Below are 24,887 nucleotides of genomic sequence, written 5' to 3' on the forward strand. Positions count from 1 at the left end.
GGCCAGTCTCGTGCTTCTCAAGTTGCCTCGTTCATGACCAAAAGAATTCTGGGTAATTCTGCCATTCTACGACAAGGGAAGACCCCCGCTTGTCATTTCATATATTTTTTTAAGTGTCGGGCCACCCAGTCCTACCATCAAAATACAGCATCGATTGAAGTTTTTAGCTTTCAAAACTTGCCCAAATTGTATCGGTAGGCCCTGGAATTCGTGCACAGAAAGGCCAGAGAGACAACTTCACTCGTGAACCGCCATGTTTACAACAAAGCCGATTTTAGGCGTCCCAGTCTGCACGAAACCATCTCTCACCTCTGTCTCCAGAACGCCAGACACGCAAGGTTCTTACATCTACGTTTATGCCTGTACAATCAGCTGAAATGTCAATTCCTTCTAAGAAGTAAAAAATAAAACCCAGCATCCTTTTTTTGGTTGCGCATGCGCTGACGGAATGCTTAAACAAGAGAGAAAAGAGCAGTACCTCCAGACGTGGCGCTGGAGCGTCGTACCAAACGAGTCATCCCGGGATTTCGGCCCGTGCGATCGCTTTTGGACGCAGTTGGCCCTTCGCTGCTTTCTGCTACCGACCTTGCCTCCCGGTACGGCATTGAGGGAGAGATATGTCGGCCCCTAAACCATATGTGACAAATCCCACGCCTACTCACAGCTCCAGACCTCCCTTGTCATTACAATTTAACATAACATTTCGATCGCCTAAATATTCAAGGCAAAAGTCATTTTATCTCTCATATGGTAAGCACTGGAGTCGCGCAATACAAAGTGTACGCATGCGCCTTGCTAAAGGCAACATACAAACAGGCCTAAACTATCTTTCATCTCGAATTTCAGAGTAATATTATATTTAATATCTTCCAGACATTACATTTACAGCTAAAATACATAGGCCCATACGGATAAATAATTATGAGATATGAAATATCTAAGAAACGGTCATTTTTTTAAAAAAAGCAGCTATGAAAAATGCGGCCAGGATTCTCATTTTAAGACCTGTTAACTCAGTCAGTACGGATAAAACAAGGTAGCGCATTCAATAACTTAGCTGATACTGAAGTAAGAAAGAGAAACAAGACCATAATTGGTTGTTCTAAGTTTATTGAGGGACTGAATGTAATTTCCGCGAACATCATGAGAAGAAGATCGGAGAGAAAACTTGGTTGTTTTTTGATATGCAGTAGCAAGAAAATCCTTAAAAAACAGACTTTTATACTACGAATATGACGAAATTTGGAATGCGCTTATTGCATAGAGACCATATACTTTATTAGAGTTTGCCTTAAGTAATCTGCAAATGTAAATCTTTAGTTAGTACTCTCTTATTTACATTACACCGTTCTTTTGACCAGAACGACTGACGAAAGACCAGTTTTGGCCACAAGAATAACAGCAAAAAAGGCACTACTTTGTCGCGAATTTTCTTTGACGCAAATTTGTTCAGGAACCAAACGTCTACACTAACAGCGCACACCAGGGGCTACTCCTTAGTATCTGGCTAGAAATGTTCTTCTCCCTTTTTCCTCCGGTCACGCTTCAGCCATCTAATGAGGGCCAGTCTCGTGCTTCTCAAGTTGCCTCGTTCATGCCCAAAAGAATTCTGGGTAATTCTGCCATTCCACGACAAGGGAAGACCCCCGCTTGTCATTTCATAGATTTTTTTTTTTAAGTGTCGGGCCACCCAGTCCTACCATCAAAATACAGCATCGATTGAAGTTTTTAGCTTTCAAAACTTGCCCAAATTGTATCGGTAGGCCCTGGAATTCGTGCACAGAAAGGCCAGAGAGACAACTTCACTCGTGAACCGCCATGTTTACAACAAAGCCGATTTTAGGCGTCCCAGTCTGCACGAAACCATCTCTCACCTCTGTCTCCAGAACGCCAGACACGCAAGGTTCTTACATCTACGTTTATGCCTGTACAATCAGCTGAAATGTCAATTCCTTCTAAGAAGTAACAAATAAAACCCAGCATTTTTTTTTTGGTTGCGCATGCGCTGACGGAATGCTTAAACAAGAGAGAAAAGAGCAGTACCTCCAGACGTGGCGCTGGAGCGTCGTACCAAACGAGTCATCCCGGGATTTCGGCCCGTGCGATCGCTTTTGGACGCAGTTGGCCCTTCGCTGCTTTCTGCTACCGACCTTGCCTCCCGGTACGGCATTGAGGGAGAGATATGTCGGCCCCTAAACCATATGTGACAAATCCCACGCCTACTCACAGCTCCAGACCTCCCTTGTCATTACAATTTAACATAACATTTCGATCGCCTAAATATTCAAGGCAAAAGTCATTTTATCTCTCATATGGTAAGCACTGGAGTCGCGCAATACAAAGTGTACGCATGCGCCTTGCTAAAGGCAACATACAAACAGGCCTAAACTATCTTTCATCTCGAATTTCAGAGTAATATTATATTTAATATCTTCCAGACATTACATTTACAGCTAAAATACATAGGCCCATACGGATAAATAATTATGAGATATGAAATATCTAAGAAACGGTCATTTTTTTAAAAAAAGCAGCTATGAAAAATGCGGCCAGGATTCTCATTTTAAGACCTGTTAACACAGTCAGTACGGATAAAAGAAGGTAGCGCATTCAATAACTTAGCTGATACTGAAGTACGAAAGAGAAACGAGACCATAATTGGTTGTTCTAAGTTTATTGAGGGACTGAATGTAATTTCCGCGAACATCATGAGAAGAAGATCGGAGAGAAAACTTGGTTGTTTTTTGATATGCAGTAGCAAGAAAATCCTTAAAAAACAGACTTTTATACTACGAATATGAGGAAATTTGGAATGCGCTTATTGCATAGAGACCATATACTTTATTAGAGTTTGCCTTAAGTAATCTGCAAATGTAAATCTTTAGTTAGTACTCTCTTATTTACATTACACCGTTCTTTTGACCAGAACGACTGACGAAAGACCAGTTTTGGCCACAAGAATAACAGCAAAAAAGGCACTACTTTGTCGCGAATTTTCTTTGACGCAAATTTGTTCAGGAACCAAACGTCTACACTAACAGCGCACACCATGGGCTACTCCTTAGTATCTGGCTAGAAATGTTCTTCTCCCTTTTTCCTCCGGTCACGCTTCAGCCATCTGATGAGAGCCAGTCTCGTGCTTCTCAAGTTGCCTCGTTCATGCCCAAAAGAATTCTGGGTAATTCTGCCATTCCACGACAAGGAAAGACCCCCGCTTGTCATTTCATAGATTTTTTTTTTTAAGTGTCGGGCCACCCAGTCCTACCATCAAAATACAGCATCGATTGAAGTTTTTAGCTTTCAAAACTTGCCCAAATTGTATCGGTAGGCCCTGGAATTCGTGCACAGAAAGGCCAGAGAGACAACTTCACTCGTGAACCGCCATGTTTACAACAAAGCCGATTTTAGGCGTCCCAGTCTGCACGAAACCATCTCTCACCTTTGTGTTCTTCCAAAGGCTTGCCTTTGACCACATTTTAGCTTAATGATGCTAGCCTGTGGGCTTCTGTAGACGAGAATGGCCCGAAAAATCACTTATAAAATTTATAAACTTAACAAATGTGAGCTAAATCGGTGACTCCCCGATCATTTGTTACGTCATGCCCAACCCTGAGTCCACATTGACCCAAAACCGCAGACGTTTGAAAGCCAACTGGAAACCCTTTATCGCCCAAAAAAGAACTAAAAATAGCAAGCAGTTGGGACGTGGAGTGTTAAAATTATGACTGGTGCTTACAATGTAACTCTATTTTGACCACAAAGAGGACGTAAAACTCCCTGCTGTGCGAGTTGGGTATGCTAGAAAAAAGCATAGTGCAGTCTGAACGTAAGGTCTTGTTAGAAATCCTCTTTCATACTCCCACCTCCCAGATAGCTTGAACCTAAAAATAGAGCTTAGAATAAATATTCCCAAAAATATATTAGCTCTCTAGTACTGGAAGGGATTGGTCAGCGTTTACAGCCACAGGTAGACAACCCTAAGGATGCGAGAGCGCGTGACGTCACATTATTTTGAGACACTTGTAACGGCCGATTCAACTTATCCAGGAAAATGTCCCTTAAAATCTTTAAATCGCGATGTTTCTTTTCGAAATACAATATAAATACATATAGTATTTGGCGACGCATGGGATCTGAAGAGGAAATCGAAAAGTCGCAAAAACCCATCAAATCACTCAGGACAACGCAGAAAATAGTAGGTGAGTGAACTTTATTTATCTGACTGCCCATAAAATGAATTTTCGAAAAGGAACATCGCGATGTGAAGTTTTTATGGAACATTTTCTTTGATTAGCTGAATCGGCCGTTACAACTGTCTCAAAATAACGTGACGTCACGCGCTCTCGCATCCCTGGGACCACGGACGGATTTTTCGAGCGTTGCTAGGGAAGTGAAATGTTACTTCCGGTGACAGATGTCATCATATAGTGAGCTGATCAGAAAACCCACCCACAAGCAAAAATCCAAGGTTTTTCCTCGCCCTTCTCGCTCTCGTTCTCAGATCAACTGCGCATGCGTAAACGAACTGACTTCCGGTTTGAAAATAAAACCTAAATTTCTGGCGGTCTTTAAATTGAATTTATTTTATTTTATTTGGCACGCTTCACCTCCAAATACAGAATATAGGTAAGCATTGATTTTTTCAAATCATCTTTTTTGAAAATTTTATGGATATTTTAGTATAGTTTATCTCTCTAAAAAGAACATTTTTCAAAATAAAAAGAAAACCATGCTTGGCTGGATGCAAAAACGAATACAAATTATGAAACCACTGATTAAATACCCAAATTGTGTAGCACATAGACAAATTTAGAGTTTTCTTTTATTGGTCACGTGACCATGGGCGTGGCTTGATGACGTAATATTTAGGGTCGTTGGTTTACAAAAGTTAGTAACTGACCAAAATAATGCCAAATTCTCTCAAATTAGTTAACTATTACATCCTTAACAACGCACCCCAAAAAATACGTCAGTAGGTCCTTAAACGATCTAATGGCAGGCAGGGCCATGTGTCCATGGATACTACACTGTTTGGGAGCAGTTCCAAATCCTTGTGCCTCTAAAAAAAAAGGAAAAGCTGAAACATTATTGTGTTGGTGGCAATTAGTAGACCTGATTTTGCTGGGAAAAGTAATCGAAGCAAGAAACTGACCATTGTGGAATTTATAAAAAAGGACTGACTGATTAAAGAGAAGTCTATTTTCAAGAATTTCCCAACCAAGAGACTTCACTAAACCTGTAGTACTTGTTGTAAGTTTATAGTCGTTGCATACAAATCAGGCTGCATTCTTCTGCACTAATCTTGTTCGAGGCGGTTAACATCAGAATCAGTGTAAAGATTCCACGAAAAGAACGCATAATCAAGCATAGGTCTAACCAAAGTCATTTAAGCTCTCTCCTCGACATCCTTTAATTAATACTACATGGTTTTGAACAGCATTCTTGATAGCTCAGTGGTGCAACTGCATGGTCATTGGTTAAAGTCCTTAGAAAGCCCAGATTTCTTTTTTCCAGTTTTATTTTCCAGGTTGGGTTGTCGTTGGATTGTGCATATGATTTAAAAGCCAGATAATTGAGAATTTTTTTGATTTCTCTTCAATGAGAATTCAGCAACTGACACTCTCTGCATCACATATCTTCAGCCAAGGATGTGAGCATGTTGCATTGAATCCTTAAATTCCTAGTCAACTCTATAGGGTGCAAACCATCCTAGCCCATCTTCTGTACGTCCTGTCAATGGTAATACAAGAAAATTATTACAATACTGAAAGATAACATATGTTTATCACTTAGGAAGTGTTAAGATCCCTCAATACATGAGCACTGAAAGCTCTAAAATAGGTTCTTTGTGACCTCCAAATTGCTCATTCCCACAATGTTATTAATAAAATCACTTGTACATAAAAAGCCTGTGTACATCCATTTCCTCCCCTGGAAAAATAGATTTTTTCCAGGGTAGGAGGCGGATGTACACAGGCTATTACATACAAGGGCTCGTCTTTTAAGAAAATACCCATAAATCAGGTAAATGAAAACATGCAACCAAGTTCATCATATTCACAATAGGGAGTTTAAGAAACGATTACGGCTATGACTACAATGTCACAAAACAACAATATAATTGGTCAAAAGAGCACAAATAATCCTGTTGAACGTGCAGCACAGATTTTATTAAGTATGTTTGCGTTCTATGCATAACAACGACGTGAATTCACCAAATTTGAGGCTTTGACCACAACTTAAGCATGCAACAGAGAATCTTTCATTCTCTGTTTTCACTCTGAAACCGCTCGTGCCAAATTGCGAAAGATTTATGATACAGCCAAGTTATATTTTGAGGTGATGTTTTGGTTGACTGTCACCGTCGTAGATCTCAAGTTCCCTAGGATTATGTGTTAACAACCTGGTTCCCCAGGTAGTCTAAGGGTCTCTCCTCTCTGCCTCCTTTGTCTCTCTCTCTCCAATAACAAAAGAGGCAGAGAAGAAAGACCCTGGGAACGACCGTGGTAAATCTTTCTTGAACTGGTGTATTCACAATCATAATTTATAATTATTGTCTTTCACATCATCAGCCGTCAATTATTAAATGAAAAAAAAAACTAAAAAATAGAGCAATGTTCAAGCGATGTATGGTGTTGCCCAAACTGAAAACAAGAGAGTAAACGCCAGCTACTCTGGCACAATGCCAGCCACCACCTCCCTGTACAACATAGCTCAGGTGATATTGAGCAAAAAAACAATGACACTGATCCTTAAAAAAAAAAGGAATAAATACCTCTAGGGAAGTACTCGCAGCCTATCCACCCAGTGTATCCTAATTTTACAATCTGGTTAAACATGTATGGGTAGTTGATTTCTCCATCAGAATCTGGTTCATTGCGGTTTGGGACTTGGCTTATTTGGATGTGTCCTGAGAGAGGAAAAACCACATCAACATTTGAAGGGTTGGAAATATGTCTGCTTCAGTGTTGCTATTCATCCAGAATTTCTGTTTCAAGTGCATGCACAACTCTTTTGATACAAGTTCACAAGTTCTTGGGATTGCAATTTTCCCGTTACACAATAACATTAATAACTTATTATTTAACTTTCATTTCATTTAATATGAACTTTTTGGGGGAGATCCATTCCACCATCAAACATCCTATACAACAATTATGTATTTTAACTTGCAATTTAAAGTGGTACTATGATCAAAAAAGCACTTCCTTTTTGTCCTTCAGATTTTGAAATTGAGTTTGCTTAACACCTGCCTGGCAAAATTTTGAGCTTGCATTTTTATCCAAAGGCTTTTTACTTTGAGAGTTTTGGATTTCATGGTCTGCCATTACTCATGTTAAAAAATGAATGACTAAACCTCAGAGGGCTGGATCTACGGAAAAGTCACATCATTCAATCAATAGCCTTAACGCAGTTTATTATGTATGCAAAACACAAGTTTAAAAATGAAAGCCCGAAACTCCTAATTCAGTTGCGTACAAATGCATCGCATTCTTAAACTAGCGAGTCTTTGTGGATCAAACTGTGGTGATAAATAATATCTGAAAGTTTGATTACAAAGACTGAAGTACACCTGCATTTCCTCTGATGTTTGTTGACAATTATAATTATTTACACTACAAAAATCACACACAAACTTTCCTTACCAAGATAAGGCATCACATTGATCAGTGTTTGTGTTAAATTGCCGCATGTTCGTTGCTGGTGGTACAGGTCCTTCACAAAAAGGTACAGTTAACAGTTGGAGATATTTTTACGTACCCTGTGGCTGTGGGGCTCACACAACAGGGCAGAGCACCACCAAGTGATGCAATTACCATGTTCACTTTACAAGGTCATACCACAAAACCAGGAAGTGTGTAACTCTTAGGGTGCGTTCCATTGACCCTATTCCGGAATAAGAATACGTGTAGTGATGATTGAAAATGGTAATGGTCAATCAAACGCACCCTTAGTCTTAGTGATGCAACAATTTAACATGTTCACTAAATACAAGGCCATACCACAAAACCAGTAAGTATGTACTAGTAGTCTTTAATGTTTGGGCTCTTATATATGTCTCACAAAATTTTATGACCAAAGCCTCTGAGAATGGGATCCATGGTCTATAAGTCCTTGTGTGAAAAATTTTCAGGTTGCACTCTCTTTCAAAAATTTAAAAACACTACTTGCTCAGTTGCTCATTTTAACTTTCTTATTGTCCACTAAATAAATTTAAAAACAAAATACCAGTAAATTAAATCCAAAAAGTGTTTTCAAATAGGCTAGAACCCTCACCCACACGAGAAAAATGTGCAAAGATCTTGTTTCATTGCTGGGTACACTGTTGTATAGGGAAATGAAAAAAAAGCAGGATATGTGACTTCCTGATTGATCATGGATTGGCAGGTGTGTCCGCAATAATAATGGGTTATCTGTCCACAGCAGCTCAAAGTCAATGGCATGGTATACGGGTAGTTACAAACATATTAATAAATTGCTGCTATTGAAGCGCAACAAAATAAATAAATATAGATAACAAGCATAAGATTCGATGCGAAATCAATCCATTGATCGATGAGTGATCAAGCAAGAAACACCGTATGACGCATAATTATCTCGAGTCCTTTGAAAGAATGATTCGTTTTTGGTTTTACGGTGTGGTTTGAACAAGTAGACGCTTCTGCAAACAAGTGGTATGTGATATTTATCACACGGTTGCCAACCTGGTTCAAACGAGTGGACTTTTCTAGCGAACGAGTGGGCAGTTTTTTTACACGGCTGACCAGGTCGGTCGCACGAGTGAGCCAAGCCGCGAGAACCCAGGGGTTTCAATAGAAGCCGGTTACCGGCGGTATACCGCCGCCTGCTTTGCATCACACCACCGGCTAGTTTGCCTTGATTTTCACTAAAAATGCTATCATAAACTTTATCAAACTGCCGCCTTCAATGGGCTATCATGGACGGCTATTGCAGAAGTTATTGAAACCCCTGAGAACGGCTTAAAATTAAAACTGCACGGGTGTAACACGGCTTCCACATGGAATTCCGGTCATACACGGAAAGTCGTTAGTGTACGTTTTCGCGTGAGAGGTCACAAATGTGCAAAGATCTTGTTTCATTGCTGGGTACACTGTTGTATAGGGAAATGAAAAAAAAGCAGGATATGTGACTTCCTGATTGATCATGGATTGGCAGGTGTGTTCGTGATAATAATGGGTTATCTGTCAACAGCAGCTCAAAGTCAATGGCATGGTATACGGGTAGTTACAAACATATTAACAAATTGCTGCTATTTTTTGCAGAACTAACACTAAAACGTTCCATTAGTGGAACATAGTGTTTGGTGGAGTGAGGAAGCCTTCTCTTCAAGTTATAATTTTTGGTCCAAAAGTTCAAAAACCTGATAGTCTCGACTCTCTTTGTCTGGAATTGTAGACTGCCACATTATTTCATGACGATTTCCATGTACAAGATGGCCTGCATACTGAGGGGGCAATTACAGCAATACAGTATGGATAGGATGCATTGTTTAAATTGTTCACCTTAGCGATCTTCATTGTGATTGACATCTCAGCTTACCAGTTGAAGTTTAAAATTGCTATGATCCACTTTTCTAATAAGGTCAAGGGCTGCAGGATAAAAAAAACAAGGTTGATGAGCTGTTTACGTTAATTTAAATCACATTTTTAGGACAGCCTCACCACAAACTATCAAAATGACAGTGATAAGACCATTACGGAAGAACAATGTACCTTGTTGTGTATGTGTCACAAAATATCCTGGAATGGTGCTTACTGGTTCCACTAAAAGAGTGATGCTACACTGGAATAAATGCAAATAGATCAAGTTAAGTCCCTCATTCGGTAGCTACGGAGAGGGAGGGGCTAGAGGGGGGGGGTTAACCCCCCTTTTTTCCTATGGTGTTGTTTTCTCCTAACCTCTGCCCCCTCCCCTAACACTTCCGTGATCCATACCAGCCCGTCTCATTCCTTTGGCGAACATGCGGTGTCTAAATTTTAAGTAAACCTTCAAGTCTCAGGGATTTGAATTTGATTGGAAGGATAGCCAGAAAAGGAAAAATCTCCAGTTAACCCAACCAACAAAATTAACACTGTTTAACAGTAGTAAACAGGAAAAGTGACCTCAGCAATAATAAATATATGTCATTTGCCAGCTGGGAGGTCCGTAAAGCAAAAAGACTGTGACCAAGGTCTTGAAAATGCTGACTGAGGCCGTAGGCAGCTTTTTCAAGACTGAGGTCACGGTTTTTTGCTACACAGACCGACCCTTAGCTTGTAAATAACTTCTTTTTTTTCTCTCTCTCTTCCTTTCTAAAATCACTTTTTTAATGTTGACTCGCACTGAATGTTTCAAAGAGAAATGTTTTTATTTGAATTCTATTTCCATGCTTCTTGTCTAATAAAAATCTGTTTTGAAACATTTAGTTCTGTATGTAAATGATTCGGAGTCAAAAAATGGAGATTTAAGGACTCCTTTCACAAGGTCACACAACCAGGGCTACGATTCCGCTCGGGTTGGACAAGATTGGTGACGCCCGCTCATGCATTGAGAAAAATAATTATTGTGTAAGTATCATGTAACCCTTTCCACATTTCTGTTTTACATAGCATTATACACCTGGTCACGACTTCGTTGAGCTACTTTCCAACATCTTTCAAGATTCATGATGCCAGTTCAACAACAAATTATAATACAATACAGTACAAAAACTGTATTTTACTTTGAATTTCAGTAAGCAATTATGCTAATATATCTTATTAAAGAAGCACAATATTGTTGCTAATAATAGCATATATGGTAATAATATTGATGTCACCATTTTAATTGCATTTGTGTATCAATGGCACAATGAAATATTAATATTGTTACCTTAAAGCTGCACTGTGAGGTAAATGATTTTGCCTTGTATTAATTTAATGGCTTATTGAGTCATAGTTAATGGAGGGAGCGTCTTTAATTTAACCCACTGATCCCTGGGATTGAAACTTCACAGATTTTACTCCAACGCCAGACGATTTTACTCGTGAACTGGGGCGTCCTAGGACTTTTTAGGTATCAATGTGTTAAACACATAACATTTTTAATTAACCTAACAAACCTTGAATTGGTAAGTGTAATGTACCTCTACAGAATTTGACTGTCCCAGTTTTCCGGATGAAAAAATCCCCAGATTTTAGATCTCCAGAGATTGGAATCTGTGCCTTCATCCCTGATGCAGACGCCATTGACAAGTGAAACTGTCAGGTGTTAGAGGGGGTTAATCTACAAGGCTGCTCACTGTCAGGAGACAAAGGTACTTAAGGGGATTGGCTCTTAAACTACCAAACCGTTGATATGGACCCCTTCAAATAGTCATTTCCTTAAATTCCTTTAACTTCACAGTTATCCTTTTTTGCCATGTGTGTTCTATTTAACATTGCTTTGTATGGTGTGCCTCACAACCATATTTCATAAATCATGGGACCAAAACAGAAAATGCCTAAAAACTTGGCGAGTTAACTATGTTTTTCACAAATTTTTAGCGTTCTTAAAGGGAACATAGTTTATGAGTAGAACAAGTGTTGTTAACCCATTAATCCATTCATTCTCTTATAGAGGAGCAATGAAATGGAAGTCTCTCCCTTACGAACAATTTATAAGAGCCTCTGAATCAAAATTTAAGCTAAAGATCAAACTGTTATCAGAATGACAGACTGTCGATTATGTTCAACTTGTTTAATTGTATCTTATTTTTACTATTATGTGCTTTTCTGAATCAATTGTACCGGTAGATGTTATGTTTTTAACTTTATGTCCGGTTTTCATGTATTCTAAACAAGTTTTTAAAAGATTAATTTGGAACTGCCATGTTTGTCAAATAATAAACTATTTATCTAGTACCTATCTATCTATCCCTCAAGCAACCCCCATTAACGAGTAATTTATCATCTGGCATTAGACAGAGTAAATTCTATAAGTCTTAGAGTCACTCTAAGGACTGAAAGGCTTAAATAAACTAGAAGATTTTGTCAAATATCTCATTCAAATTTGAAGTACTCAAACACCAAACGAAAGACGAAAAAACCCATCAGCCGCCAACCCTTCATGACTAAGAGAGAAAACCACAGCAATAATAATAATATTTGAACTTATTGAATCACCTCCTCTAGTCTCTGAGCAGCATATCTCATGTTCTTTAAGTATGTCTCTTCCCACTGGGACACCAGTTCTTTGTCTGTGTAATCAGTGCCACTTGGAAACATGCCAGCTTTAACATGCATTCTAGAAGTGCAAGGGTGGTAATTTCGCAGTCAAGCATTTACAAATCAAAGCTGAAGAAAGCAGGATACATAAAAAATCAAATGGAACTTTAATAAATGATCTTCGCAAGACGTGCGACAGGAATTCATATGTTTTATTTTATTTTTATCTTCTTGTTTATTCTGCCATCAACAACATTAAAGTTTTTAAAAGATATGTTAAAAAAAATGCAAGGGAATATAATTAAATTACAACAAAAAGTTATTAAAATAATAATTAGTGAGGATGTCTCTGCGGTTATGGCATTTTACACTTGTTTGTTCAGTGACCTAGCCTCTGAATGGCTGTGATGCGCCGGTGACCTTGTATTGATACAGACCTCACTGCTGTTACCACGTAAATTGTGTTGATATAATTCGGATTAGACTACATTAACATTAGAAAAGCACAAAGGTTGATATCAAAACAGGGTCACCATCAGCCTCACTTCCATTCTTAGGCCAGGTAACTTTAATAGCTACAACTGTAAAATGGTCTCCCAAAGGCTCCTTTTTCAATGGCGTCTACTGTTGTTACAGCAGAGGTGAACGCAACTCCAATCCCATCACATAGTTACACCACTTGTCCATAGCACCGGTAATACTGGAACGTCACTTTACTGACCTCAAATGGATGGAAAGCTGAGTGAACTTTGGAGCAGAGGTGCAGTGATTCGAACCCAGAGCTCTGGGATGTGGTCTGTGCACAAGTGATATTGATCCACTATACCACCCCTCCACTAGGACTATAGGCTTTTTTAACCCAAGGACTGCTGAATGGCCACCAACTGACAAGTAAAATCATCTGGCATTAGAGTAAAATCTAATGTCTCACTCAATGGGGTCAATGGGTTAAAGGGGACACAGTTTTTGAGTGGAGGTAGAGATTGCTTAATACTATAATTAAGTCTTCAAAGTACCTTGGACAATTTAGAGCTTCAGCATATTTTATAGACAATTCTAGAGATTTTTTAAACTCTTCTTCTCCATTTGGTATGGCAGCAAGTCCATTACAATTACCTAGACATAGAAAAAGTCAAATTACTCTGATCAATATTAGATTTAAATGACGAAGTTATCTGACTGTTATGTGTTGAAAGTAATACAACCAGACAAGTGGTCCCTGGTTACTCATTGTGATTCAGTATGACAGACATTCCACCCCTTTTGAAGGAAAATAGGAAGCATATTTAGCCCCTAACGCTTAAGCCCCCCCCCCCCCCCCCTTCCCCAGGAAATTTGGCAAATTTAGTTTCTCGCAAGTGGCATTTCCTGCATTTTGACACCATTTTTGTGGATATATTCTTGATACCACAGCCATGCTTGTCTGTTTTGGAGCTACTAAATGGATTAAGACCGCTGGCCTCTGCACAGCACAGGGTGTTCAATGGAGAGAGACTGGGTGAGACATATTTTACACTCAGATAGCAAAAATATACTTAAGATAAGAAATCAACTTTCCTTGTTTTCAGAATTTCATTGTAAATCGGGAGAGCAGGATGCAACACATCAAATCAGAGAGACTCCCGATCAAATCGGGAGGGTTGGAATTTCTGTTATAAGCAAATCCTTTTATGCATTAAATTGCAAGTGTCGCCATCACAGTAGCATACATGTAAGTGAGTCTGAATCAACAACCATTGGAGAGATTTAAGTACAGGAGTGATGTAGTCTCATTTTCCAATGCCACTAGCAATAATGGCGCCAAAGTCCACACACTGTACAGCTTATGGACTGCGACAGAGATACTCTTATTGCTACTTGTATAGGTGGAAAAATTAGAAAAGAAGGCATGGAAAAACTGTGAGTTTATTGTGCTTACTCTCTTTGTCACTCCTAAAGTAAGGGGTATCAAACACTGCATAGGACACAGGGAAAATCCTCAGCTTGCAGTCGTTCATGACAGGCCCACTAGAAATGGAAGACCCTAGCTAGAACATCTAAAGTAGCTGAAAAACATACCGTCAAATGCATTCAAGAGTACATGTTCTATCTCTGCATTCTCTCTAGCTTTGGACACTTCGTGAATAGGGATGTCCACTGGAAAGGCTGATTCAACACCTTTGAATCCTAAATCCAGGATAAACGACAGTCAATTTGATTGTCTGTTAAAGTTGTGCTTGTATTAACACAAAGCAGAAAATATGACTCAATTTGCCTGTAGTTACCACGACGACACCTATATGCTCACAAGTTAAAGATAAAAATGATATCTTCACTGTGTGCGACGAAGACATGATTTTTTAGTAGAAAGGAAAATCCTAGTACTTCATCAGTATCTATATAATAAATCGTTACATGCCTCATTCTTCAAACAGTGCCACTACACACCAACGGCTGGGTATTCTGCAGTCACGCCACGTCCAATGTAACCTGCGATCAGGAATTCATTTTAATTTCTTTAGAGAGGGCGCGGGAAAGTACGCCTGATCGCAGGTTAAGCCCAATGGGTGGCAGATAAACCAACCCCACCCCCCATCTCCACCACTGAAATGTTTCGCTGCTAAAAATAACGAGTGATTTCTGAACACCTGATCACCTTCAAGGCATCGTTTACAGTGCAACGCGCATTATCATGGCCACCCAACAAACTTTCATATTTGACAACTATGTGTAAATACGTCCACTCAACAGGTTACAACCCATGCATCGGTGTTCAACTTAAAACCGTGCGAAGTTTGCAAGGAGACGTGACAATCAATCAAATTCGCACACCCTGATTGGTGGATAATTTGTAAAAAACTTGTTATGTGGCCAATTTATGTGGCCACGGTTAACGGTTAAGGCGCGTCGCACTGTTAAGGACGAAGCATACAACGATAGGTGCTTTTCACGTTACGTCACTGCCGCCATGTTGGTGGACGAAAACAAAAAAATCTCTCGTTAGGTTCTTTTGTTCGTCCTCCAGCAATAAATGCAACATTGTTCTCCGTGCCTACAGATCAGACGTGATTCATATGCAAATAAGTAAACGGGTATAATTTTAAGAGTCGAGAATCTAGCTCAACTTTTCCAAGCTGTGCACATTACCTGCATTTTTTGCAGCTTTATACCTGTTAAGAAAGTTCGCATTCTCTAAAAAAGTGAACGACAAATTCGCCGCAAATTTTAACGCCATGTCGTGATACTGCCAGACAAATCCCAACTCTTCGGGGGTATGGTGAGGTACATCAAGGGAGAGAACTACGTCACAGTTCCATATTTGGTACATTTACCAAATAAATCCATGGTAACGCAAAGTTGATGACGAAAGTTCATGCATTCCAAGGTTGTTTCGAAAGTAAGGTTCTTCGCAAGAAAAATTATGGGAATGACCTTATAGAACCTACAAAATGGCACTGTTAAATAGAAAATTGAAAAATAAGGACGCAGACCAGCTTCCACTGTTTGAGAAACCCGAGAAAGTTGTGGTTGATCTTGATGAAGAGGAGGAAGAAAGTGACGAGACCTTCGTTCATCATGGAATTACTTTGTGGGTGTCTGATGCAGTTATTATGATCATACAGCACATTCAGATTTTTGCTTTGATTTTAACCATGGGTGAACGCTGGGGTTTTCCGGGAGACTTTGTTAGAGGTGCAGCATTCACATTTCTTTTTAACCTTGACATTTGGGAGTTTACAAAAGTCGTCGTTTCTAAAGCTTACACTGGGCCTCTCAACTTGAACACTTTTATAGAGTCGGACAGAGTGGGGATTGACTATAGCAACTATTTAATCGGATGGACGACTTGCATAGCCCTTATTGGATGTGGATTTTTAATAACTTATGGAGTTTTCCTGTACAGAAAACCGGTTTATTTGTTGCTCCATGTGGCCAGAATGAAACGTATTTTTAGTGTTATTATCCAACTCGTTTCCTTGCCTATTGGGATCACCTATGCCCGCGTGTTTCATTGTCGAAGTGACAATGTCTGGAATGTTCAAAACAATGTACAGTGCTACAGTTTAGAGCATTGGGTCTTCGTAGCCATCGCTTTAATAATTGCAATCCTATTGTTTATGGTCTACCCTATAAATATGATAAGGAAGACAAGAGGCCAAGTTATTTGCTGTAGCCAAGAGAAGCACGAAGGCTACTTGCAGTTAAAGGAAGCCGAATACAAGCAAGGTCTGGACATCTTGTGGGCAGTGGGGCAGTTTCACCTTTTCTCGTCTTTCCGCCGCCTGTGGATCTATTACCGACCAATCATGATGGTTCTTCACTTCTGTCTTGTGTCCTACTTTGCTGTATTACTGCATTTCAGCGAGGACAACCCCTTGCGACTGAGCTTGGCACAAAAACTTCTCATCAACATTCCCATATTGGTGCTGTTTTTCCTGGTGCTGTTTATCCTCTTCTCCTCTGGCTTAGCTCGCCCACCGGTCAGTGCCTGCAGGTCGTTCACATCATGGTGCTGTTGGAAAGGCATCTCACGTCTGCTACACATAATCTTCAACATTACTCCTATGTGGGTAGTTGCAAAGGTCTTTCTCCTTTTGTTAGTTGTTGGTTTATGTGCGATTGATCATTTGGGGGGAGGTATTGGTGCCCTGTTGTCTCTGCTTTGTCTGATCATGGTGCGAAGTCTACCCTTCCGTGTGATGTCATTCAACTTTATGATCTTGTTTTGCCTGCTCATTAACATTTGCAATGCCTATTTGGGAACCATGGTGGAGATGTTTAATGCCAATGAAATAGTCAATGCCATCTATGCACCTCCCATCCCAGAAATTATTCTTACCTGGATAAATTTTGGTTGGAGCTGCGGAGCAATTCTTTGGTTGATCTACCTCTTGGGGCGATATTTTGGTGTCTTGCTTCCTAAACGACCCCTTTGGCCAACGCTCACTACTGATGGGAAAAGCAACATCAGTGAAGAGACCAAAAAGTACATGCGAGCTGTTTTACGTGGACGTCATACTCTGGAGAAAGCCTTGTCAAGTCCACCAATGTTTGCACCGGTTCATGAGTTGGAAAGGCAAATCCATATAATTAATGCATATTGCAGAGAGGCTGAATTTCTTGATGATCCAACGTTTGACTCTCTATGGGATCTTCTGGATGAACTTATTGAGGCTCACAGAAACTTGTCCCCACAGTCACTCTTTGCACTTTCTGTCAAGAAATCGATCCGTGAGACTGCAAAGGAGTTCATGACACTAATGCCGCAAATGAGAAAGAGACTTGATCAGCGAGAATATGATTTCATCCTGATGGACCCTATGAAAAAGCGCATGCTATTGAAAATGTTTGTCCTTGGAACATTTGTGAATGGTCGCATGGACAAAGTAAAACGTGATGTGGAGAAAAAAGTCTTCACAGCTCTGAAAGAAGCAGAGAATGCCAAAACCCCGTCAAGTATTTATGGCAGTTCCGTTAGATTTGACTGGGACAGCATGGCAGACATGGCAGGGCCTTACACATCATTTGACATGATGAGAACCACATCAAGCTCGGGAAGTCGACCTGGTACCTCAGTTTCTGTAAGTTCAAGGCCAGGCAGTGTTGACAAGTTTCTGCATGCGGTGGAAGACTGGGAAGAGGGTCAAGTGACTGCAAGAAGAAAAAAGTTTTCTAGTGCATCCATGCCCTTGATTGCAGAGCGTCCAACGCCTGAAGGTAAGTGGACAGACTGAAACATTGCCTAATGTAACACCCATCAAGCAACTTGTTTTGCAATGTGAGAACTTTTGTCGCAACAAAATTGCAAAACAAGTTGCAGGAAAAATTGCGTAGAGTAACAGACACTTTTGACAGAATAAAATCTTTTTAAGTCTCATTGTTAGGGGTCATTGCGTTACAACACTCTAAACTCTTTGCCACCTTGTATTTTTTTCTCTTTCTGTCCATAGCTTCTTTGGGCTCCACTTCATCTCTTCCTGGCCAAGTAGACTATAATGATGACGACAATGGGAGACCAGCAAGTGGTGGTCGTCAGAGAATATCACATGGGTCAACCAGTTCTATGCCACTGATTGGAGATGGTTCTGTGACTGAGCAGCCCAGTACATCAGGGTCCCAGTCATCTTTGAGAAGTACTGACGATCGCAAGCCATTAATCAGCTGAAATGTAGATGTACAATAATGTTGTAAAAACAGTTTTGTAGAAATCCTAGACTTGTACAGTTTACTTTTGATCATCAAGAGTTTACATCAATTTTTTGTACTTTCTTTAATTAAAATATCCCTTATCATTCCTTTTCATATGTTAAAACTGATGTTAGTGCTTTTGGCATTCATGCTTTCAATTCATTTTGCTTTAGGTCAACTCTTGCATGTCCACACCAATGTCTTCACCTCAATAGTGAAAATCTTGAGTGCGCTTTGGTCCTGACCATTCTCGAAAAATCTGTAACACCCAGTTGTTCTTGCAAACCCTAGATTTCAGCAGAATTGATTACACACCCCTTTTCCTTGTTGAAAGTTTTGGTCATCCAAAGCCTTGAACTTGACTCATAAAAACTGAATAATTTATGATAAGCACTAAATTAAGTTGGATAACTCCCAAAACACACATTCCATCCAGAACGTTTTTATCACATTCTTTTGCTATTGTTTCATTTACGAAACAAAACAGCACTAATAAATAATGATAGTCGACCACTCGTTTAAGAAGCTATCCCGAAAACTTGTGCTTCATGCTTCATCAGTTATCCAGTCACCTCATGTGTTTCTTGGTGTCTGGATACCCCAATGAAGCACTCGCACTCGTTTTTGATATATTACATGATAAAACTTTTAATAATAATAATCATGAACAACTATTCACCAAAGTAGAGGTGGCTTTGCGGTTCAGTAAATATCCATCACTAGCCACTGACACTGAGGTGAATAGTTGTTTTAGGATATACTAACACTGAGATAATATAGCAGAAAAAGATGATTTACCGGTAACTGCTTTATTCCTGCAAAGATTGCAACATTTTCAGGCGCAAATTCCGTGTGAATTGCTCGGAGGTGAATAGCAAAAGATATCTGGAGTAACCAATCAGCACACACGTTCAACGCTATCCACTGTTTTAGTTTATACTACTAATAATTATTATTCCATTGGGTTAAAATGTCATAATAGATATAGTTTGTAGTTAAGTTTCATCAAATCACCTTTTTGTTTTTGATAGGTGCTGTATTTTACCATTTTCATATTGTATCTTGTACAAAATAGTACCGGTAGTTTGAATGCAATTTGGACATTTGTCCTTTGATATTTATACTATATGTTATTTATAAGTGCTTTGCAAGGAAAGTGCCATGACTGTGAATATAAAGAGCCTGTTTACCTTTATGTCTAGGATTCTTCCTTCAGAGAACAGACTCAAATCATAATAATTATTGCGTCTTAATGTAGTGAATTGTTTACCTTAGTCTCACTTTTTATACAAGTAATGAAATGGCTTATAATTTGGTAAAAATAATGTATTAAATATGCTTGAATGATATTTTTAATCTTGAGCTCTTAATTTGAAAATAAAGTGTACTATTACATGTATTTTCCATATTCTCTGTACAAGCCATTTTGTCAAGCTGGAAGACAAAGAATTTTTTTTAAACCCAATTTTAAACCTCCCCACCCCCCCCCCCCCCAAAAAAAAAAAAAAATATATATATGTTTTATCTTGAGCACTCAAATTGGAAGTAAAGCGTATGGAATTGGATACCATAGGAGCGGTTGGTTTCTCCTTGGGCACCATGTATATTTAGCATAGAAAGTGTTCTAGCATGCAATGCAATGATGCATAAACAGGTAAAAATTGCTTTTTGTCTTGTACTTCTAATGTAAGTGACACCAAAGTAACATTATCAATGATTTGTGCCCCTTTCGTGGTAGTTCCCTGGGGGGGTGGGGGGGGGGGGTACTTCAGGAATTTCTGGGTGGGGATATGCCACTGGGACCCTGGAACCCTTAGCCTATACCAGAGCTAGTTTAGCTGAACTTTGCTACCCTATACTAGAGTAAACTCCCACCGATTTCCGTCTAAATACCGATACTTGACAGTTAATAATATCCAGAAGTGTTTCATGATAGCCATTTATCGACACTGTTGAGGCTGAGTTGCGTAAACTTAAACTTTGCCGACTCGATTTTTTTATATTTTTGAGCGGGAATTCTGGTTTCCTTAGTCTTGATAAAATCTTCAAGCGACTGGTCAGTTTCGTGAAAAATGATACCCTATTCTAGACCCAAATGCTCGGAATTATATACCCTATGCTAGAGTAAACTGCTTTAAAACCATACCCTTCACAGCGGCACATACCTGTATAGCCCATATATGGCTGTACCCCCCCTGGGGGTAGTTCATCCATACCCTACCCAGCCAATAATTTATTCAGGTATTCCCATTTTTATGCATGGCATTACCTATAAAATTATGAAATGCAAATCTATTTAAATCAAATGCAACCGTGATTCCGTGAATATCTGTATTCATAACGTCATAAACAAAAGCAGCAACTGATCTAAAAACGAGAGGGTCAATATAAATTTGTTAAAAAGGAAGAGAATAATTGAATTGATATCAAGGTTTGGGAAGAAATTATAATATGTGAACAATTTCATTATAAAATTTTGAGCGAAGGACGTTGTGCAAGTCGTACAGCGTGAAAGAGAAGAGAACATGAGTGTTATTCTCGATGTTGAAGCTTTTTTTGGTGTCTGTTTTGCAAATGTTGTATAAGTTAAAAAAATGGCTTGTATTAAATATATTGCGATAATTTCTTCTTTCGATTGAGTAGCCAAATTTATCCACGTTTAGTCTTTCATAATTCCAAAGTTTTCACGGTTGTCTCACAGCGAAATTTTGTCAAGTTCTTGCTCCAAGTAAATATGATCCACTGAAAACAACAACCTTCAGATTTTGGCAGATCGAAAAATCACTTTGTAATAAAACAAGAATGTGATTGGTTGAAAAAGAGTCCAATCATACTCCAGAAAGGCCTGTTTCCTCTCACGAGCGCCTTCTGTTTACTCTTGCGTTCGCACATACAATATAAAGTTTGGGCGCTTTGGAATTGAGACCATGTATCCAAGCACGTTAGCAGTGGTTGGAAGTGTAGTTATTTGTACCGCAATCTAAGAAAAGAAGAAAATGTCTGGTCGAGGAAAAGGCGGCAAAGGCCTGGGAAAAGGAGGTGCCAAGCGCCACAGAAAGATTCTTCGCGACAATATCCAGGGAATAACCAAACCAGCTATCCGCCGGCTCGCTCGGCGTGGAGGTGTGAAGAGAATCTCTGGCCTCATCTACGAAGAAACTCGTGGTGTCTTAAAGGTCTTTCTTGAGAATGTGATCAGGGACGCAGTAACGTACACAGAACACGCGAAGCGCAAGACGGTTACGGCCATGGATGTTGTGTATGCTCTGAAGCGGCAGGGACGCACTTTGTACGGTTTTGGCGGCTAGAGCGAAGCTTTGCTGCTGTCTTACAAAAACAAACGGCTCCTTTAGGAGCCACCAAACATCGTGAAAGTCCACGGTCAACGGTTATTTAAAATTTATACCCCGAAATGATACGAGAAACTCTTGAGTATTTCAAACTTACTGATGACGTACTAATTCCTGTTTCCTGAACGAGCTAAGAGGTTAAATTCAGTCAAGATTGTCATTGCGCGCGCTCTGGATTGGGCCATCTGAAGAAAAATCTCGAGATTGCTTTCTTCCTAAACATTTTCCAAACAAGAGTTTTCCGAGTACCAAACTGTACATAATATAGTCTTAGTAAAGTTTTTATTGAAACTGCCTGAGTTTTCCCTGAGTTAATTCTTTTCTTTCTCCAATAACAGACCTTGCCAAACACTTATTATTTAACAAGGAAAAGTAATATAAGGGTTCTTGCAAGGTCTTCAGCCGTAGACACAGAAGTCTTCCCCTTAAGTTTTCTTGCAGTCGTGTAGATAAGATCAAGAAAATTGCCCTCAGAATGAGTCAAGGGAGTAAGCAACATTTTAGCTGAGATAAGACTGCACGTAAACTCTATTAGTTTAAATACACAGGTGATTATACAAAATCATAGGCTCGCTATCTCAGATTATCAGCTGATAATCACCTTGATGGACGAAATGGCTGCCAGTAGTTGTTTTGCCACTGTAAATGAAGATGATTTTTGCATTGAAATGTTTTTTCTCCTTTTTTTTTTGAAATAATCACCTGTGTATTTATACTAAAACAATTATTCACCTCAGGCTCAGTGATTATCGGTGAATGTTCACTGATAATCACTTCACTTCACCTCACCTTCAGCGAATAATTGTTAAATGTTTGATTCATAATTTTCGCTTCCATGTTATTCGATCCATAGAACAACCCTGGGACTGTCATGGGTGATTCTTTTTTTTTTTTCCTTTACATACCAATGGCAATTTTCACCCAGGGAAGATTATTAACCAGTTGCCCATGGGTAAAATGGCGAGTATGACCACACGTATGCATATCTGGCAGGATGTTTTAAACAGGTGGGAGTAAGTATAGCTTTGTTGTGTCCCCATGCGAAGCACAGCCCACTCACAGCAAAAACCATTGTACTCAATAGTGGTTAAAGGGGCTAGGTCACAATTTCAGGCAATTGCAGCACTGATCGAATGGTCAGAATTAACTAAAATATCAAAATAACTGCTCCAAACTATAGAAGAACTCTAACAAAACACAGGGAAGCCAAGAAAGGACAGGGATGGACAAGATTGAAATGGATTGAATTTGGGTAAATTTTTTCAAATTTATATCAGTCTCGTCAAAATTTCATTTACAAAGCTGGAAAATCATTCTCAGTTGTTATGTGGCTGTGATTTTGCAAATGAAAGACTCTTGCTCTGCCAATTTGACGTTTAGAGCTCAATAATTAACAAAAGTAGGCAAAATTACCTAAAATAGCCGGACATAGTCCCTTTCAATAAGGCAATAAATTCCAGCCAACTACTATCAACTGTCTCTCCACATTGAATGACAAGGCATTGAAATAACATTAGCCCAGTGCACAGAATTTGAAGGGCTACATCACATTATTGTGGGGTGTTGGGGGAAATCTTAAGTTTCAGAGAATTTTTTTTTCAGCATTGGAGAGAACACTCAGCTATTCCCAATTGTTATAAATTAATGTGGAATTTCTTTACTGGTAAAATTGTCATTTCAATCTTGTCCATTTGTGTCCATACTTCTCCTTCCTTTTCCTGATTACTGCTGAACAAGATGCAGTATTATTGTGACATAATACAGGTTCGTGCTACTCCTTGTAGTCCTTGAAAAGCCCTGGAATTTAATTTTGGACTTCAAGTCAAGTTCAAGTCCTCACAATAATATCAACTGGAGTCAAATTCATTTTCATGTCTTGTTGCATTTATTTATGTTCACAAAACACACTTGAAAGAAAACATTTGTGAAGTGGGCAACCGGTTGCATTTTTGCATTTGAGCTTAACAAAACCAGCTCTGATCATCCAGTTTACACTCTTGCGGTACCTGTCCTCTTGTTCTTTGTTGAATTCACAACCCTGCAAAAAAACTTGTGGAGTATAAAATGGTTAGAATACGGTTTTGTTTTGTCAAACAAACGGAGAAGCACCATGCAGCTTTAAATTCAGGCATGAAAAGTCCAAATAAAGATGTTTGAAGATCTGATTTGCATGGCACTTCTCTCTGACAAAAATTTTAGTTTTGTTAACTTTTTTTTGCTTCTGCACAACAATACCGTTTCCATATATTACAATGCGTAAACCAATAATGTACATGTAAAACTCTTTACAACAAACAAGTAATACAATCAAAACAACACGATGAACTATTCATAATACATTGTACTATCAACTGTGATAGCAAGCTTACCCTAACAACATAACTGGCAGTGAATTGCATTAAATTTACTCTTGAATACTATAATACACTTGAATAGCATAATACAGGGCAGTAATATACAGGTTCAACTGTACAGAGTAACTAGAGGTTTAACCACCTAATGTGAGACTAAACTGCCTTGCAGACCAAAGGGTTAACCTATAATCTTCCAAATGAAATAACAATAATAAGGTCCTGTCTTTAACTTGTCAAGAGATGACAGCCGGGTTTCATGTCAGCTACACTGGAACAATACGAAAAGCAAGAAATGTCTATAGATATTTAAATTTATATATTTATATATATATCTCAAGATTGAGCTAATCAATAAGACATAACTTTTTCTGTGACTCTGAGTTTCACACTTACGCAACCATCAGACAGACTTAACTGATCGTAAGCGTGAAACTCAGAGTCAGAAAAGTTGTCTTATTGATTAGGTCAATCTTCAGATATACTACGCTCTGCGAACGCACCAACCACTCTACCGCAAGGATAGACTATACTCAAGATAATACATTTATATCTATTTGAAGTATGGGCAAGGATAGACTATACTCAAGATAATACATTTATATCTATTTGAAGTATGAGCTATAGACGAAAGAGAGAGAAATGATAAATGATCATTGAACTTATCTGTGTGGCTTCATAGCTCAGTTGGTAGAGCATTGCACCAGCATCGCATGTTATGGGTTCAAATCCCACTGGAACCACCTGAATTTTTCAGTTGTTATGAGAAACAAAGTCTTGCTTGAATTGTCCACATAAGTGGAAGGATTATTTCTCTCTCTTTTGCCTAATAC

General features: G+C 39.1%; 3 protein-coding genes across 4 annotated transcripts in view; 1 reads left to right on the forward strand and 2 right to left on the reverse strand.

Moving 5' to 3' along the window:
• Window positions 1-2,658: 2,658 nt before the first annotated feature.
• Window positions 2,659-15,447, reverse strand: LOC138023970 (putative hydroxypyruvate isomerase). Of its 2 annotated transcripts, none has more exons than XM_068871054.1 (9): window positions 15,312-15,447; window positions 14,244-14,351; window positions 13,202-13,301; window positions 12,144-12,264; window positions 9,735-9,804; window positions 9,562-9,611; window positions 7,647-7,716; window positions 6,776-6,910; window positions 2,659-5,730 (listed from the first exon to the last, which is right to left on the reverse strand). In XM_068871054.1, exons 1-9 carry the CDS (start codon window positions 15,397-15,399, stop codon window positions 5,681-5,683), a joined length of 792 nt encoding a protein of 263 aa, XP_068727155.1. In that variant the 5' UTR covers window positions 15,400-15,447; the 3' UTR covers window positions 2,659-5,680. The 2 variants fall into 2 exon arrangements, with proteins under 2 accessions (XP_068727155.1, XP_068727156.1); XM_068871055.1 differs by having other exon boundaries at window positions 15,335-15,426.
• Window positions 15,448-15,543: 96 nt separating this feature from the next.
• Window positions 15,544-19,759, forward strand: LOC138024048 (uncharacterized). Its single transcript, XM_068871138.1, has 2 exons — window positions 15,544-17,882; window positions 18,116-19,759. Exons 1-2 carry the CDS (start codon window positions 15,614-15,616, stop codon window positions 18,328-18,330), a joined length of 2,484 nt encoding a protein of 827 aa, XP_068727239.1. The 5' UTR covers window positions 15,544-15,613; the 3' UTR covers window positions 18,331-19,759.
• Window positions 19,760-23,565: 3,806 nt separating this feature from the next.
• LOC138024541 (zinc finger Ran-binding domain-containing protein 2-like) overlaps window positions 23,566-24,887 on the reverse strand; it is a 12,076-nt gene continuing 10,754 nt past the window's right edge. The window contains exon 11 of the mRNA XM_068871763.1: window positions 23,566-23,752. The gene's annotated coding sequence lies outside the window, so the exon portion shown is untranslated. The remainder of the gene's footprint in view (window positions 23,753-24,887) is intronic.

Source organism: Montipora capricornis, chromosome 11, assembly GCF_036669925.1.
Source record: "Montipora capricornis isolate CH-2021 chromosome 11, ASM3666992v2, whole genome shotgun sequence".
Taxonomy (NCBI): domain Eukaryota; kingdom Metazoa; phylum Cnidaria; class Anthozoa; order Scleractinia; family Acroporidae; genus Montipora; species Montipora capricornis.

What these genes read in the sequence shown, in the direction of transcription:
- LOC138023970 (XM_068871054.1), bottom strand. Translation starts at nt 15,399, where the DNA reads ATGGCGTTAAAATTTGCGGCGAATTTGTCGTTCACTTTTTTAGAGAAT. An exon ending in CTGCTCAGAGACTAGAGGAG is followed by an intron (nt 9,805 to 12,143) that starts GTGATTCAATAA and finishes CATTTATTCCAG; the next exon opens with TGTAGCATCACTCTTTTAGT. An exon ending in CTGCGAGTACTTCCCTAGAG is followed by an intron (nt 5,731 to 6,775) that starts GTATTTATTCCT and finishes TACCATTGACAG; the next exon opens with GACGTACAGAAGATGGGCTA.
- LOC138024048 (XM_068871138.1), top strand. Translation starts at nt 15,614, where the DNA reads ATGGCACTGTTAAATAGAAAATTGAAAAATAAGGACGCAGACCAGCTT. An exon ending in AGAGCGTCCAACGCCTGAAG is followed by an intron (nt 17,883 to 18,115) that starts GTAAGTGGACAG and finishes TTCTGTCCATAG; the next exon opens with CTTCTTTGGGCTCCACTTCA.